The sequence below is a fragment of the Perca flavescens genome, chromosome 17 (genome assembly GCF_004354835.1).
Source record: "Perca flavescens isolate YP-PL-M2 chromosome 17, PFLA_1.0, whole genome shotgun sequence".
NCBI classification, from domain to species: Eukaryota; Metazoa; Chordata; class Actinopteri; order Perciformes; family Percidae; genus Perca; species Perca flavescens.
In genome coordinates, this window is record NC_041347.1 from 32,324,613 (window position 1) to 32,339,612 (window position 15,000).

Below are 15,000 nucleotides of genomic sequence, written 5' to 3' on the forward strand. Positions count from 1 at the left end.
TGTCAACACTTAATATTTTAGTGGCGTAGTATTCTATTTACTAAAAAGGTATTTTATAAAGGCTTTAGGCCTTTATGAATGTGTTCATTCATAGTTTTGATGCCTTCAGTGAGAATCTACAATGTAAATAGTCATGAAAATAAAAAGGAAACACATTGAATGAGAAGGTGTGTCCAAACTTTTGGCCTGTACTCCTGTTTTGGTAGATTTGCTGCCATATAAAATGTTTGGTTTCAAGTAATAATAATCACAATTATTTCGGTCAATACTCAAATCGCGCTAATTTAACACGATTACTCGTTGGCTTCTGGAAAGATGTTGCAATTATTGAACTTCAAAAACAGTGGGAAAAAGTTAAATAAATCAACTGTTAAAAAAAACACATACAACTGTGAAATTTGCCTTGATACCTTTCCCATTTAAACTTTATTTTTTCAGTTTACTTGCAAAACGTAATGAGCTAAATAATTGTTTTTCTCGATTATTCTGTTTTTTGTGATCATTGGGAGCCCAAATCATAATCACGATTACATTTCGATTAATTGCACAGCCCCTAGTTTCAATCCAGGTCAACAAATCACAACATCACATATGTTATCCCCTCTGTGCTGCAAAAAACACCCCAAAAATAATCTTTTAAGAATATATATATAAAAAGAAAAATAGTCTACGGGACTGTGTTTTGGTTTTATAACTTAATGATTTCTGCAATTAGGAAGGGACTTACCTCTGATCCCACTGCGACCATTTGTGATTTATCTACCGACAAAAAACTGTTTTGTTATTTTTCCTCAGTAATCCCCGCGCCAAAATATAACAAACGCCAAATTGTCCCCGTTCCCCAGTGAGGGGAGAGGATTACCAAACCTCAACCGTCCAGAGGAGAAACCCAAAAGACACAAAAATCACTAAATCCACACCCCCCCCCCCTCTAACAACACGGTTAATGACGGGGTTCGGTCCCCGGTGCGAACACACAACGGGGTGAAGTGGTTGGACTGGAGTGGGCCGTACCTTCTGAGACGTAGGTGAAGGGCTTGTTCCTGACGGACAGCAGAGTCAACAGGTTGAAGAACAGAGCCACGAAGGTCCCGACCAACAGACGGCCACTGCAGAGAGAAACACACACACACACACACACACACACTGTTATAATAAAACACCTTAACCTGGGAAATATCAAACATACAGGGCCCTATCTTGCACCTGGCGCAGTGCAAAGCCCGCTGCAAGTGTCTTTGCTACTTTAAGACCGACACAGTTGTCTTAACTTGGAGGTGCGTTCAGGTGCATTTTGGGCATGTTGGTCTTACAGGGAGGTGTGTTCAGGTGCATTCTGGGCGTGCTGGTCTTACAGGGAAGTGTGTTCAGGTGCATTTTGGGCATGTTGGTCTTACAGGGAAGTGTGTTCAGGTGCATTTTGGGCATGTTGGTCTTACAGGGAGGTGTGTTCAGGTGCATTCTGGGCGTGCTGGTCTTACAGGGAAGTGTGTTCAGGTGCATTCTGGGCGTGTTGGTCTTACAGGGAGGTGTGTTCAGGTGCATTCTGGGCATGTAGGTCTTACAGGGAGGTGTGTTCAGGTGCATTCTGGGCATGTTGGTCTTACAGGGAGGTGTGTTCAGGTGCATTCTGGGCATGTTGGTCTTACAGGGAGGTGTGTGTTCAGGTGCATTCTGGGCATGCTGGTCTTACAGGGAGGTGTGTTCAGGTGCATTCTGGGCATGTTGGTCTTACAGGGAGGTGTGTTCAGGTGCATTCTGGGCGTGTTGGTCTTACAGGGAGGTGTGTTCAGGTGCATTCTGGGCATGTTGGTCTTACAGGGAGGTGTGTTCAGGTGCATTCTGGGCGTGTTGGTCTTACAGGGAGTTGTGTTCAGGTGCATTCTGGGCGTGTTGGTCTTACAGGGAGTTGTGTTCAGGTGCATTCTGGGCGTGTTGGTCTTGCAGGGAAGTGTGTTCAGGTGCATTCTGGGCATGTTGGTCTTACAGGGAGGTGTGTTCAGGTGCATTCTGGGCATGTTGGTCTTACAGGGAGGTGTGTTCAGGTGCATTCTGGGCATGTTGGTCTTACAGGGAGGTGTGTTCAGGTGCATTCTGGGCATGTTGGTCTTGCAGGGAGGTGTGTTCAGGTGCATTCTGGGAATGTGGGCTTACAGGGAGTTGTGTTCAGGTGCATTCTGGGCGTGCCGGTCTTACAGGGAGTTGTGTTCAGGTGCATTCTGGGCATGTTGGTCTTACAGGGAGGTGTGTTCAGGTGCATTCTGGGCGTATTGCTATCTTGAGGCAGCGGGAAGTGATGGCACCATTGACCAACAAAAACCTGGTCTAAAGTCAATAACGCAGCATTTCATTGTTATTTTAACAGAGCATTAGTAAAATGCTCCTAGGCTCGTGCACAGCAGCGTGCACACTATGCTTGTTACACACACAGGGACACACAGCAACACACACACACACACAAACACACACACACACACACACACACACGACTACAAATAAAAATATTACGGTGCAAATCCTCCATCAGTCCATGGTAAGACCATACCCCGGTTACTGCTGTGAAACACAGGGCTGTAGTAGTCAAATCCGGTCTTGTGTGTGTGTGTGTGTGTGTGTATATATATATACAGTATATATATATATATATATATTATTCCAGACATATCACTGGTGATACATACATAAGCACTAATGATTTAATAAATAATGAGCTGATCAAAACAAAGATTGCCTTTACCAATTCCTATCCAATGTTGACACGTGAATATATGATGTGTTAATAACACACGTGATATTTTGAATTTTTTTTTGAGAGCTTCTGAATCACTTCTTAAAACACATTTTTATGGACATGCTTTCATGTCGGGTGGTCTTTTTATCGTCTTTCGCTTTGCCTTTTTTTTTTACCCTATCACCTGTTCATTCTCATTTTTTTTCTGTCCTTAAAAGCTGTCCCATCTTCAGTTTTCACTACAATCATGTGAATGTATGTGTTTCTGGTTCTTCTGTCAAAGCACTTTTTAAAAAAGGTGCTGTACAAATAAAGTTATTATTTCTATTCATCTTGTCAGTCTTAACGTTTCAATAAACCTAACAGACATTTAATACAGATCCCCAAATCCAAGCACACACACACACACACACACACACACACACACACACAGTACTCTTTAATACACTAATCACACGGGACAATCCATTTAAGAGCCTAAAAATTGGTCCAAACAATCAGCGGGAGGCGAAGCACAGCCCGCCAGTGAGCCACAATAACTGGATGATGAACCTCTCCGACCCCCACCTCCCTCTAAGAAGAGATTAAAGAGAGAGAGAGAGAGAGAGAGAGAGAGAGAGAGAGAGAGAGAGAGAGAGAGAGAGAGAGAGAGAGAGAGAGATGTGTGTCTGTCTCTCCACCCAGCAGACACCTGTCCCTCCGGTTAGCGCCTGTCTCTCATGCCGTCCAATCACATCCACTCAGAGAAGTAGAGGAGGAGGAGGAGGGAGGGAGAGAAACAACGGAGGGGGGAGGTAATCTCGTCACAGGAGACAGGTTTAAGTCTCGCTGTGTTTTAGGTTATAAAAGCCGCCGCTAATCTGTTTTAGTATGAAGGGATGATGGAGAGAGAAATGGAGGAAGGGAGGGAGGGAAGTACAGAGTAAAAGACGAGAACAGGTGATCTGTGCGAGATAGGGAAAAGAGCAATGACAAACTGAGAAGGAGAGGGGGAGAGAGAGAGAGACAGAGAAAGAGAGAGAGAGGGAGAGAGACACAAAGAGAGAGAGACAGAGAAAGAGAGACAAAGAGAGAGAGACAGAGAGAAAGAGAGAGACAAAGAGAGAGAGACAGAGAAACAGAGAGACAAAGAGAGAGAGACAGAGAGAAAGAGAGAGACAAAGAGAGAGAGACAGAGAAACAGAGAGACAAAGAGAGAGAGACAGAGAGAAAGAGAGAGACAAAGAGAGAGAGACAGAGAAACAGAGAGAGACACAGAGAGAGAGACAGAGAGAAAGAGAGAGACACAGAGAGAGAGAGAGAGAGACAGAGAGAGAGAGACAAAGAGAGACAGAAACAGAGAGAGAGAGACAGAGAAACACAGAGAGAGAGACACAGAGAGAGAGAGAGAGAGAGACAGAGAGAGAGAGAGAGAGAGAGAGACAGAGAGAGAGAGACAGAGAGACACAGAGAGAGAGACACAGAGAGAGAGACAGAGAAAGATGACCTGGTCCTGTTGTCCCCTACAGAACAGGGCCTACAGCAGAACCTGGACCTGCTGGACCAGTACTGCCAGACCTGGGCCCTGGCAGTAAACACTCACTAAAAAGACAAAGATAATGACTTTTCAAAAAAGATCCAGATCTCAAGGAAACACATGCAGCTTCACATTAGGAACACATACATTAGAGATTAGACCACTGTACACTACGGCTGCTCGATTATGGGAAAAAAATATAATCAAGATTATTTCGGTCAATATTGAAATCACGATAATTTAACAAACACGATTACTCGTTAACTTCTGGAAAGATGTTGCAATTATTGTACTTAAACAATGGAAAAAGTCAAATAAATTAACAGTAAAAAAGAACTTTGCCTTAATACTTTTCTTATTTAAACTTTATTTTTTCATTCAGAACACAAAAGAGAAAATAAGAGTTTACTTGCAAAAAGTAATGAGCTAAATACAGTACAGGCCAAAAGTTTGGACACACCTTCTCATTCAATGCGTTTCCTTTTTATTTTCATGACTATTTACATTGTAGATTATCACTGAAGGCATCAAAACTATGAATGAACACATATGGAATTATGTAATTAACAAAAAAGTGTGAAATAACTGAAAACATGTCTTATATTTAAGATTCTTCAAAGTAGCCACCCTTTGCTTTTTTTGATAACTCTGCAAACCCTTGGTGTTCTCTCAATGAGCTTCATGAGGTAGTCACCTGAAATGGTTTTACCTTCACAGGTGTGCTTTGTCAGGGTTAATTAGTGGAATTATTTCCCTTTATTAAAAAAAGCAAAGGGTGGCTACTTTGAAGAATCTAAAATATAAGACATGTTTTCAGTTATTTCACACTTTTTTGTTAAGTACATAATTCCATATGTGTTCATTCATAGTTTTGATGCCTTCAGTGAGAATCTACAATGTAAATAGTCATGAAAATAAAAAGGAAATGCATTTGAATGAGAAGGTGTGTCCAAACGTTTGGCCTGTACTGTACATGTTGGTCACCCTTGAGCAGACATGTTTTGTATGCTCATCGTTGTCCCAGTGTCATGAAAGTTTGTTCACTGTGTAAATAAAGCTGCATTTGATTTATAATCATCAGACTGGTAGTCATCTTTGAGGTCTCCCAACAACATTGCTGAGTCATCACCCGATATCACAAACTGCTGGACATTACTGACAATGAAATCATTTAGCGTATGCAGGACTCTGATGACTTTGTTCTACCAGTGTTTTATTGAATCAGTCTTGACATTTTGTATCGTGGTGTGGTATAGTGGTCTTCCAATGACCAATAGGCGTAAGCTAACAAAGCTGGTAAATGTAGCGTCTAAGGTGGTTGGGGTACAGTTATCACAGCTGCAACACATATATGATAGACGGGTCAGGGGTAAGGCCAACCACATTTTAAACTGCCCTGATCACCCACTCTTTGGGGAGTTTAATTTGCTCCCCTCAGGTTGCCGTTTTAGGCTGCCTATAGGGCTGGGGAAAAAATCGATTTGATTTAAAAATCGAGTTGGTAGGTCAAATCCATTCATATTTTCAAAAAAAATCGATTTTTTAGATTTTTTTTAATCCAAATACAGTATAAATAATTTGGATGTTTAACAATCTTTGTTGCACACTGCACAGTGACTTTTCACTTAGAGAAAGGGTTTGCCTTTGCAATTTTGTTTATGTTGATGCACTTTAATTAAATACAATAAATATATATTTTTAAAATATATTTACAGTTCGCAGATATTTTGTTTTAAATGGAAGGGGGGGAAATCGAATCGTAAATCGAGTTTTTTATAAAAAGTAGTATTTTTTAGGGAAACAAATAGCCCAGCTCTAGCTGCCTATGTTAAGAACTAAACGTGCCAGGGATTATTTTATTCCTGTGGCTATTAGGAACCTGAATTCACTTGAGTGACATCTTTGATTTTTTTTATATAGAAATGTTCTTATTTATTAATTTATTTCCTTTACTGTTCATTATGATATATTGACCTGTGTACTGTCCAATTGGATCTTGTCACTGGTTTTGGGGAAGGTGTCTCTATTGAAGGTGTTGATGTGTGTCCTGTGTTGTGTTTATAATATTGCTTACACATGCATGTGTATGTGTGTGTTTTTAGATATCCTGCTGCAAATCTAATTTCCTTTTCTAAGGATAAATAAAGTGGAACTTGAATGCCAGCCACCCCCTGCACACCGTCATCAGCAACCAGAGGAGCCTGTTCAAGTGTAGGTAGGACCAACAGACTCAAGAACTCCTTCATTCCTCATGCCATCATACTCTACAACTCGGGGAGGAAGGAGGAAATAGGGTAAAGAGAACAGAACAGGAAGGAAGGGAAGGAGTGGTAGCCACTCACTCATTCACTGTGCAATTAATTAATGATCTACTCACATACATACCCGGGCACTCTAACTGCTCTTAACTGCTAATTTATTTATGCTAAATGTCATTTATTCACTGTATAATAACACAATGCCATACACAGTCCTATATTATCTCATTCCCCCTGCTGTGGAGCTTCCTCCCCTCTCATTCCCCCTGCTCTGGTGTTTCCTCCCCCTCTCATTCCCCCTGCTGTGGAGTTTCCTCCCCCTCTCATTCCCCCTGCTCTGGCACTTTCCTCCCCCTCTCATCCCCCTGCTCTGGTGTTTCCTCCCCCTCTCATTCCCCCTGCTCTGGAGTTTCCCCCTCTCATTTCCTCCTGCTCTGGCGTTTCCCCCTCTCATTCCCCCTGCTCTGGCGTTTCCCCCTCTGTGTCGGAGTCTCCACGCTGCCTCCTGTTTATGCCCAGTATACCAGGATGTAGAGGAGATATTTTGGTTTGGGTGTGTTAGTTTAAACTGAGATTAGTTCTTTCTACTGGAGATAATAACAACTGTGTGCACGGACACCAATAAGGGCTCAAAAATCCTCTTAAAAACCAAATGTAGCGAGTTAAGTGGACTGCTTTTCTGCCTTAGGTGGAGATGTGTTGACATTCTGAGTTGTATGGCAAGGTGTTCGGCAGAGATCTGTGTCTACAGATTACGTATGGCTCTGTATGATGCGGAGGCACTAAATATTATTAAAGTTAGAGTAAAAAAATACTCTTCAAACTCTCTGGCTTACGATGAAAACCTTTGGTTTCCCCTTTTTCTTTTTCTTAACTGTATAAGCTGTGCACAAACGTTTGCCGTTGGTTCTCAGACAGAGATGATGTCACCCTTAGGCGAGTGTTCAACAACAGTCTGCCTGTGTTTAATTAACTCTGCTTGTGTGGGGACGGACACACACACACACACACACACACACACACACACAAACACACACACACAGTGTGAGAAATTAACAACAAGCATGTCGCTGTCAGTCAGTCTGACTCCAACTGTGTAATTCTGACCCAAATATTTGGGATGTTCTGTTCCTACAACAGCTGGCACTGCGTGTGTGTGTGTGTGTGTGTGTGTGTGTGTGTGTGTGTGTGTGTGACACACAGAGGGTAACACGGGAGTACACCATGTTGTGTGTGTTTATTTAAGAATGAATGTGATCAGGGAATTTGTGCGTTTGTGAGGAGGAGAAATACTTACGTATGGACCTCAGGCTGCTCCATGAAGCGCTCCACACTGACAAAACACAAACAAACATGGTCAACAACACTGGCCAGGTGGGACTACGCTGACTCTGAGTGTGTGTGTGTGTGTGTGTGTGTGTGTGTGTGTGTGTGTGTGTGTGTGTGTGTGTGTGTGTGTGTGTGTGTGAGAGTATGAGAGAGAGTGACTGAGACAATTGAAATAAATCAAAGGAGACAAGGAGCGAACAAACAGAGAGAAAACAGGAAACACACGTACTGCCAACACCACACATACACATGCATGTAAAAAGAAAAATGGCATGTGTGTGCGTGCGTGCACGTGCGATACTCGTCTTCAGGGTTATCCAAGTGAACTAAAAGACTATTTGAAGACCTTTTAAAACCACATAGAAAGTGATTTAATGCCATCTTATTGTTCGGAGCCGTCAATGAAAGTCTGAAAAGCCTGACGGAAAGCGAGCAGGAAGGATATATTATTTCTAACATTAATTTATTCATACAGTATATGCATCACATTTTCATCAGTGCTAAGATCTGATCCAGGATCTAACATTAGCTCTAAGATCAAATCTAATGACTGTGTTTGGACTTCTCTAGCTTTTCCAGCGTTTTACACATCCAGATTTTTGAGGGTTCGGCCAAATACCGAATCCACTGGTTAAGATTCTGCCAAATACGAAACCGAATCCTCCTCCCATCCTCAATCCATTAACACAGTAAACACATTAATGAAGTAAACAACATCCACAGCAGAGTATTTTTCATTTTATCTGTGTAAAAAAGAATAGGCAACATTATGCCAGGAAGACAAGTGGGGAAAAACTATTATGACTGTTTGTTAGGTGTAGGGCTAGCAAAGTTGGTAATGGTCGTCTGGTTGTTAGTTTTTAACAGGGACTGTCCTTCCTTTGCCGTACCTGAAGTTTCAGCATTCTGGCTGCTGTCTGGAGATTCCTTCATGCACAACTCGTATTCTTTCAGATGTTTTTGTACCAAATGTTGTAACAGCGGCCATGTTGTGTATAGTTTAGGGTCCTCGCCACCACCAGACGAATCAGCATTGAACAGATTGAACATGTAGCTGGACTTGAATGGCCTTCTTTTGACTGAAAGTTCTGCCAAACTTTTTCTGCTCACCAGATCCATGTCCACTTTCTTACAGCCTACTGCTCACCAGATCCATGTCCACTTCCTCACAGCCTACTGCATTGAACCAGATCCATGTCCACTTTCTCACAGCCTACTGCATTGAACCAGATCCATGTCCACTTTCTCACAGCCTACTGCATTGAACCAGATCCATGTCCACTTTCTCACAGCCTACTGCACTGAACCAGATCCATGTCCACTTTCTCACAGCCTACTGCATTGAACCAGTTCCATGTCCACTTTCTCACAGCCTACTGCATTGAACCAGATCCATGTCCACTTTCTCACAGCCTACTGCATTGAACAAGATCCATATCCACTTTCTCACAGCCTACTGCTCACCAGATCCATGTCCACTTCCTCACAGCCTACTGCTCAACAGATCCATGTCCACTTTCTCACAGCCTACTGCATTGAACCAGATCCATGTCCACTTTCTCACAGCCGACTGCATTGAACCAGATCCATGTCCACTTTCTCACAGCCTACTGCATTGAACCAGATCCATGTCCACTTTCTCACAGCCTACTGCATTGAACGCTCCACCTACATAAACACCTTCCCGTAATCAACCGCGGCATCACTACGGAGACCAGCGTAGCGCGCCGAGTGCAAGCCTAGGGTTCGGTTTGGTGAGAAACAATTTCTAAGGTTCGGCAGAAACCGAATCCCGTCAAAAAGCCCAAATATTCAGCCGAATCCTGGATTCGGTGCATCCCTGCTTTACACACGACATAGACATGGTGATAACGGTCCAAAATTATGTGAAAAAGAGACGCAAAAACCACAAGAAAGGGACACAAACCGACTACAAAGAGACACCAAATGACCAAAGAGACCCAAAACATACAAAATGACCAAAAAGAGACACAAAACGCAACGTTTTCATGAGGAGTGACGTCTAAACCCCTCGCCAAAATACCCGCAGTCTTTCAAAACCCGAGGGAAAACATACAGTATGTGACCCTGTTTACAGGTACGTGGTTATTTTTCCCATGTGGAGACATTTCCCTTCGTTTGTGTCCTTCATTTACACGCAAAAGGAGAATTCTCCTCTGAAAACGAGTCTTTCTAAAAGCTCCGGCCAGAGTGGAGATTTTGGAAATCTTTGTTTGCACGTAAACTGAGACAAACGGAGGTTTAGGCAGCCGAGAGAGAGAAAGAGGACGTGATTGGTTGCTGTTGTTGCTATTTTCAGGATTCTGATTGGCTAACGTGGGATTGAGCTTCTCGTTACACCACCAACTACAGGTCTGGCGTGCTCTAGGGCTGCAACAACGAATCGATAAAATCGAAAATTCAATTACTAAAAAAGTTGGCAACGAATTTAATTATCGATTCGTTGTGTTGCGCAACTATTAGGCCACCTAGTCGCGGAGATAAAAAAAAAGATTTAGTTGAGCGCAGAGAGGAGCAGCGCAGAGCGGGGATAGAGGAAATACGGAGAGAGACCGGAGAGACCCGTAACGTTGTTCTGAAACACTCGGCGGAGGCAGAGAAATCAGTACGACCCAAGTCATCCGAGGTGTGGGAGCATTTCACACTAAATAAATCAAAAACGTGTTAATTGCAAGATGGCATGGCACGGGCGCACCACGGTGATGAGTCAGCACCTAAAACGTAAACATGTTGGAGTCCTTGATGAGGAGGAAGGGAGTTCAACAGCAGGGTAAAGTCACTACACTACTTCTGTTCTGAAGGGAGGAACGTACCGTCCCTCCAGTAGCTCTTCTGGTGCTGCTGTTTACTCGTTATCCAGCTGACTAGCATGACAAGCTAGCGTTAGCTCGGTAATAACAGTAATAAAGCAGGGGTGGTATACTTTGCAAGACTAAAGACATGGTTTTATTCGCTCGCCTTTTTTGGCCCATTCATTTTTCAATCTGTTATGTATATATTATGTGCTTTGTCCCATATCAGTTATTGTTGACAAATATAATAGTGTGTGGTGTATAAATGAACTTAACTTGCACACTACAATGATGGTAATAATTTAATGAATAAGTGTCTGTCTGTCTGTCTTGTCTGCATCTGCTATTTGGGTTACTTACCTTTACACAACTATTAACTAAAACAATAAGTATGCATGTATTGAGTTGATGTAAATTAATGCTTTTTTTTATCCGATTCATCGAAAAAATAATCGACAGATTAATTGATTATTAAAATAATCATTAGTTGCAGCCCTAATATATATATATATATATATATATATATATATATATATATATATATATATATATATATATATATACACACACACACACACACACACACACACACACACACACACACAGGTACGTGTAAACGAACGCTTTTCTGAAAATTGACAGCTGTGCACGATGTTATTTTTGAAAGCGGAGAGGTTGAAATGTCCGTTTATGAAAATAGCCGGCCACGTGGAAACGTAGCAATGATCTGCACTCATGCAGACTTAGCATGAGGCATCGAGGTAAAAACCCAAAGCACATATCTTTAGAAAAAAGGTAAAATGCCATTAAATTAGGGCCGGGACTCGATAAAAAAATTAATCTAATCAATTAGAGGCTTTGTAATTAATTGATCGAAATTAATCGCATTTTAATCGCATAAATATTTGACCTGAGAACAGTGAGAAGTAATTTTTTTTCACATGGATTTTTAGTATACCATTGAATGACTGAATACATAAACTTAAGCAACAAAATATTGTTTATTTTTGTTCAACCAAGTCCAGCAGACCAGTGTAGCAATAGCATATTTTGAAATATAGTACATTTCAGAAATTCAGGTAGCCTATAGGTAGGTAGACCTGTGAGCCAGGCCGTTGGTTATTTTTTCAGATGTGGACTTAAGTTTTTTTTTTTTTTTTTATTTTATTACAGAGACAGAGAGTGCATATTAATAAACATTTCTGTCAATATGCTAGAGTTAGCCAGAAGGCTATTTTTCATCTGCAGTCTCTAGACCGATGGTAAAAAAGTCACCCTAAAAGAATGTGAAATTACACATTTACATAACAATATAACATTTAAAATACATTTGATAAAAGGTACTATTAAGGCAAAAATGTACAATAGGAGCACAACAGACCACAATCAGACAAACAGACAAACACATATACACAAACAGGGTCAAAAAGCCAACAGGGGGCATCGTGAGCAGGTCCTTAAACCAGTCATCTGGTGGAGTGTGGGTTGGGTGTGGGTCCTTGTACTCAGAGTCGGGCTAATGTCCACGCTAGCTGCTAAATGTTTTGCGTTGAGGTGATACTTGAGGCTCGATGTGCTGCGGTGATATGCGAATTCCTTGTTGCATAGCTTGCACACAACCATGCTCTAATCGACGCCTCCATCCGTTCGTTTTTTATAACAAAATTTCCCATCCATGGGGCCAACCAAAGTGGTCTCGTCAGCTTCTTCGTTCATGTTCTCTGTGGTTTGTTGTTGTCTGAAGTCATGAACGCTAGTTGGTGCTCCAGTATAATCGGTCCACCGAAACTCATCCAGTGAGAAAGGTCCCGCGGTGGGAAAATAAGCGTGATTAAACTGCGTAAAAAATGTTTAACGTGTTAATTTTTGTGTAATTAATTAATCTTAATTAACGCGTTAAAGTCCCAGCTCTACTTTAAATACATCTGGCACCTTCTCTTCTTCAGGAAGAGTCGCCGAAACGCGTTGAAGTGATGTTTTTATTCTATTGAGAATGTCCCAGACGCATTGAAGGCATTTTACCTTTGTTTCTAAAGAAGAGTGCCTTGGATTTGTTTAGTATTTAAAAGTATTTTCTGCGAGCACCCTGTGGGTGAAGAAAAAGGCCCGTGTTGAGGATGAGGACCAGCCTGAACCGGAGGTATCAGTAAACAGAGCTCAACAGTCCCACCAGTGGAATTAGTTATATTATTAATTTGTTTACAATGTTTTCAGGCTTCAACTAGTGAAAGACAGGGTCAGGGAGAGAGAGAGAGAGAGAGATAGATTTGTTAGTAGGGCTGGGCGATATGGACCAAAAGTCATATCCCGATATATTTTGGCTGAATATTGATATACGATATATATCCCGATATTTTTATATTTTTTTTCCCAAAATACCTCGATATCGATATTGCGCCGATATTCTAGGGTTGACAATTGGTGCTCTAACAAAATATCTTCACACTTAGAATTTTGATAAATAATCATCAGTAACGTGGACATAATGACTAAGTGGGTAGAGGCAAATAATAGAGCAGTTACAACAGTCTGGTAAGTTTAGAAAATGACATCACATTACTGTAATGCAGCCTTTAAAACCAGGAAAAGACACTTATGTCATATCACGATATTACGATATCCAAAATCTAAGACGATATCTAGTCTCATATCACGATATCGATATAATATCGATATATCGCCCAGCCCTATTTGTTAGGCATTAAAGTAGGAGAGGAGGACAGCATCCAACAGCGTGTGGGAAACACTGCAAATCAACTAGTGGGTTAAAAGTTATCCTTTCTAAGTATAAAAAATGTAATTAACAATTTCAACCAAAAAAAAAAAGAAGATCAGCAACAACGGAGCCCCAGATGTACCATATATCATCAGCTAACAAAGGTTAAGATGAACTAAATGACCCTTTCATGAAATCGATATAATAAATAATCAATAAGAAATGATGCATGAGGTGAATTGGTGTCTGGACTGGAGTCTCTTTAGCCTGCACAGACCAGAGGAAAGAGGACAGTTGGGTTTCAATCCTCCGCCATGTTTGAAAGTGTCTTCAAGTTCAAGTCTGAAGCATCGGTACTGTTGCTATCAGGCAGCTATCATGTCAACTGCTTGACCTGCATTTGTGTGTTTGTGTGTGTGTGTGTGTCTGTGTCTGTGTCTGTGTGTCTGTGTCTGTGTCTGTGTGTGTGTGTGTGTGTATATATTTCTGGAAATGTACCCCTCCCTTCCCTGAGAAATGACCGCAAGACAACCCCAGGGCGACTGGAGGTGTGAGAGTGTGTGTGTGTGTGTATGTGTCAGTTATGGTAGACACAGCCATGCAGTGACATTCCCACAGCTCTAAAAACAACAACAACAAAAATTCAGTAGTTATCACCCCCCCACAGACAGACAGACAGACAGACAGACAGGTTTTAGCAGGTTAAAATCAACCGTCTTTAGACTTTAAAAGTGTGTCTCATGTTAATTTAAATGGGTTCAAAACTGCGAGCAACAACCTTCCTGTGATTTAAGAGGGAGACCACCCCTTTTATAAGGCTTCAAACCCCTCCGGGCTATTGTTTTTGCTGTTGTTACTATTATTATTATTATTAGTCATCTTCCACTGCGTCTCAAACTGCCGTGAGCTGGAATGAGCTGGAAACACGAAACTTGGCCCGATGACTGGAAAATGATGCGCAGTCAGCTCCCAACAAATACGTGCCCAGTTTTTGCCAGATGGTGGCGCTATAATCAAGATTTAAAAAGAGTGATTTCTGAATCACTCTTATGGCGTAAGTCCGACTGACTTGAATTTTGAATACGCAGCTCTATGTGCTCTACGAAAAAAGAATCTTGGACCATAAAAAAGGTCCACCGTGATGGGTGTTTTAGTCATAAGACGACAAATAATAATAATAATGAACCGGACCAAAATCAACAAGGTTCTACCCCTTCGAGGCTTGAACCCTAACAAGTACAGTACAGGCCAAAAGTTTGGAGACACCTTCTCATTCAATGTGTTTCTTTATTTTCATGACTATTTACATTGTAAATTCTTACTGAAGGCATCAAAACTATGAATGAACACATATGGAATTATGTACTTAACAAAAAAGTGTGAAATAACTGAAAACATGTCTTATATTTTAGATTCCTCAAAGTAGCCACCCTTTGCTTTTTTTGATAACTCTGCAAACCCTTGGTGTTCTCTCAATGAGCTTCATGAGGTAGTCACCTGAAATGGTTTTACCTTCACAGGTGTGCTTTGTCAGGGTTCATTAGTGGAATTATTTCCCTTATTAATAAAAAAAGCAAAGGGTGGCTACTTTGAAGAATCTAAAATATAAGACATGTTTTCAGTTATTTCACACTTTT

The 15,000-nt window shown here is 41.4% G+C and overlaps 1 protein-coding gene across 1 annotated transcript in view; it reads right to left on the reverse strand.

Annotated features, from left to right (window-relative positions):
- Nucleotides 1–15,000, reverse strand: part of slc30a6 (solute carrier family 30 member 6) — a 115,508-nt gene that overhangs the window by 37,241 nt on the left and 63,267 nt on the right. The window contains exons 8-9 of the mRNA XM_028603276.1: nucleotides 7,803–7,838; nucleotides 1,015–1,109 (exon numbers count right to left, since the gene is read on the reverse strand). Coding sequence (XP_028459077.1) covers nucleotides 1,015–1,109; nucleotides 7,803–7,838 — 131 coding nt within the window. The remainder of the gene's footprint in view (nucleotides 1–1,014; nucleotides 1,110–7,802; nucleotides 7,839–15,000) is intronic.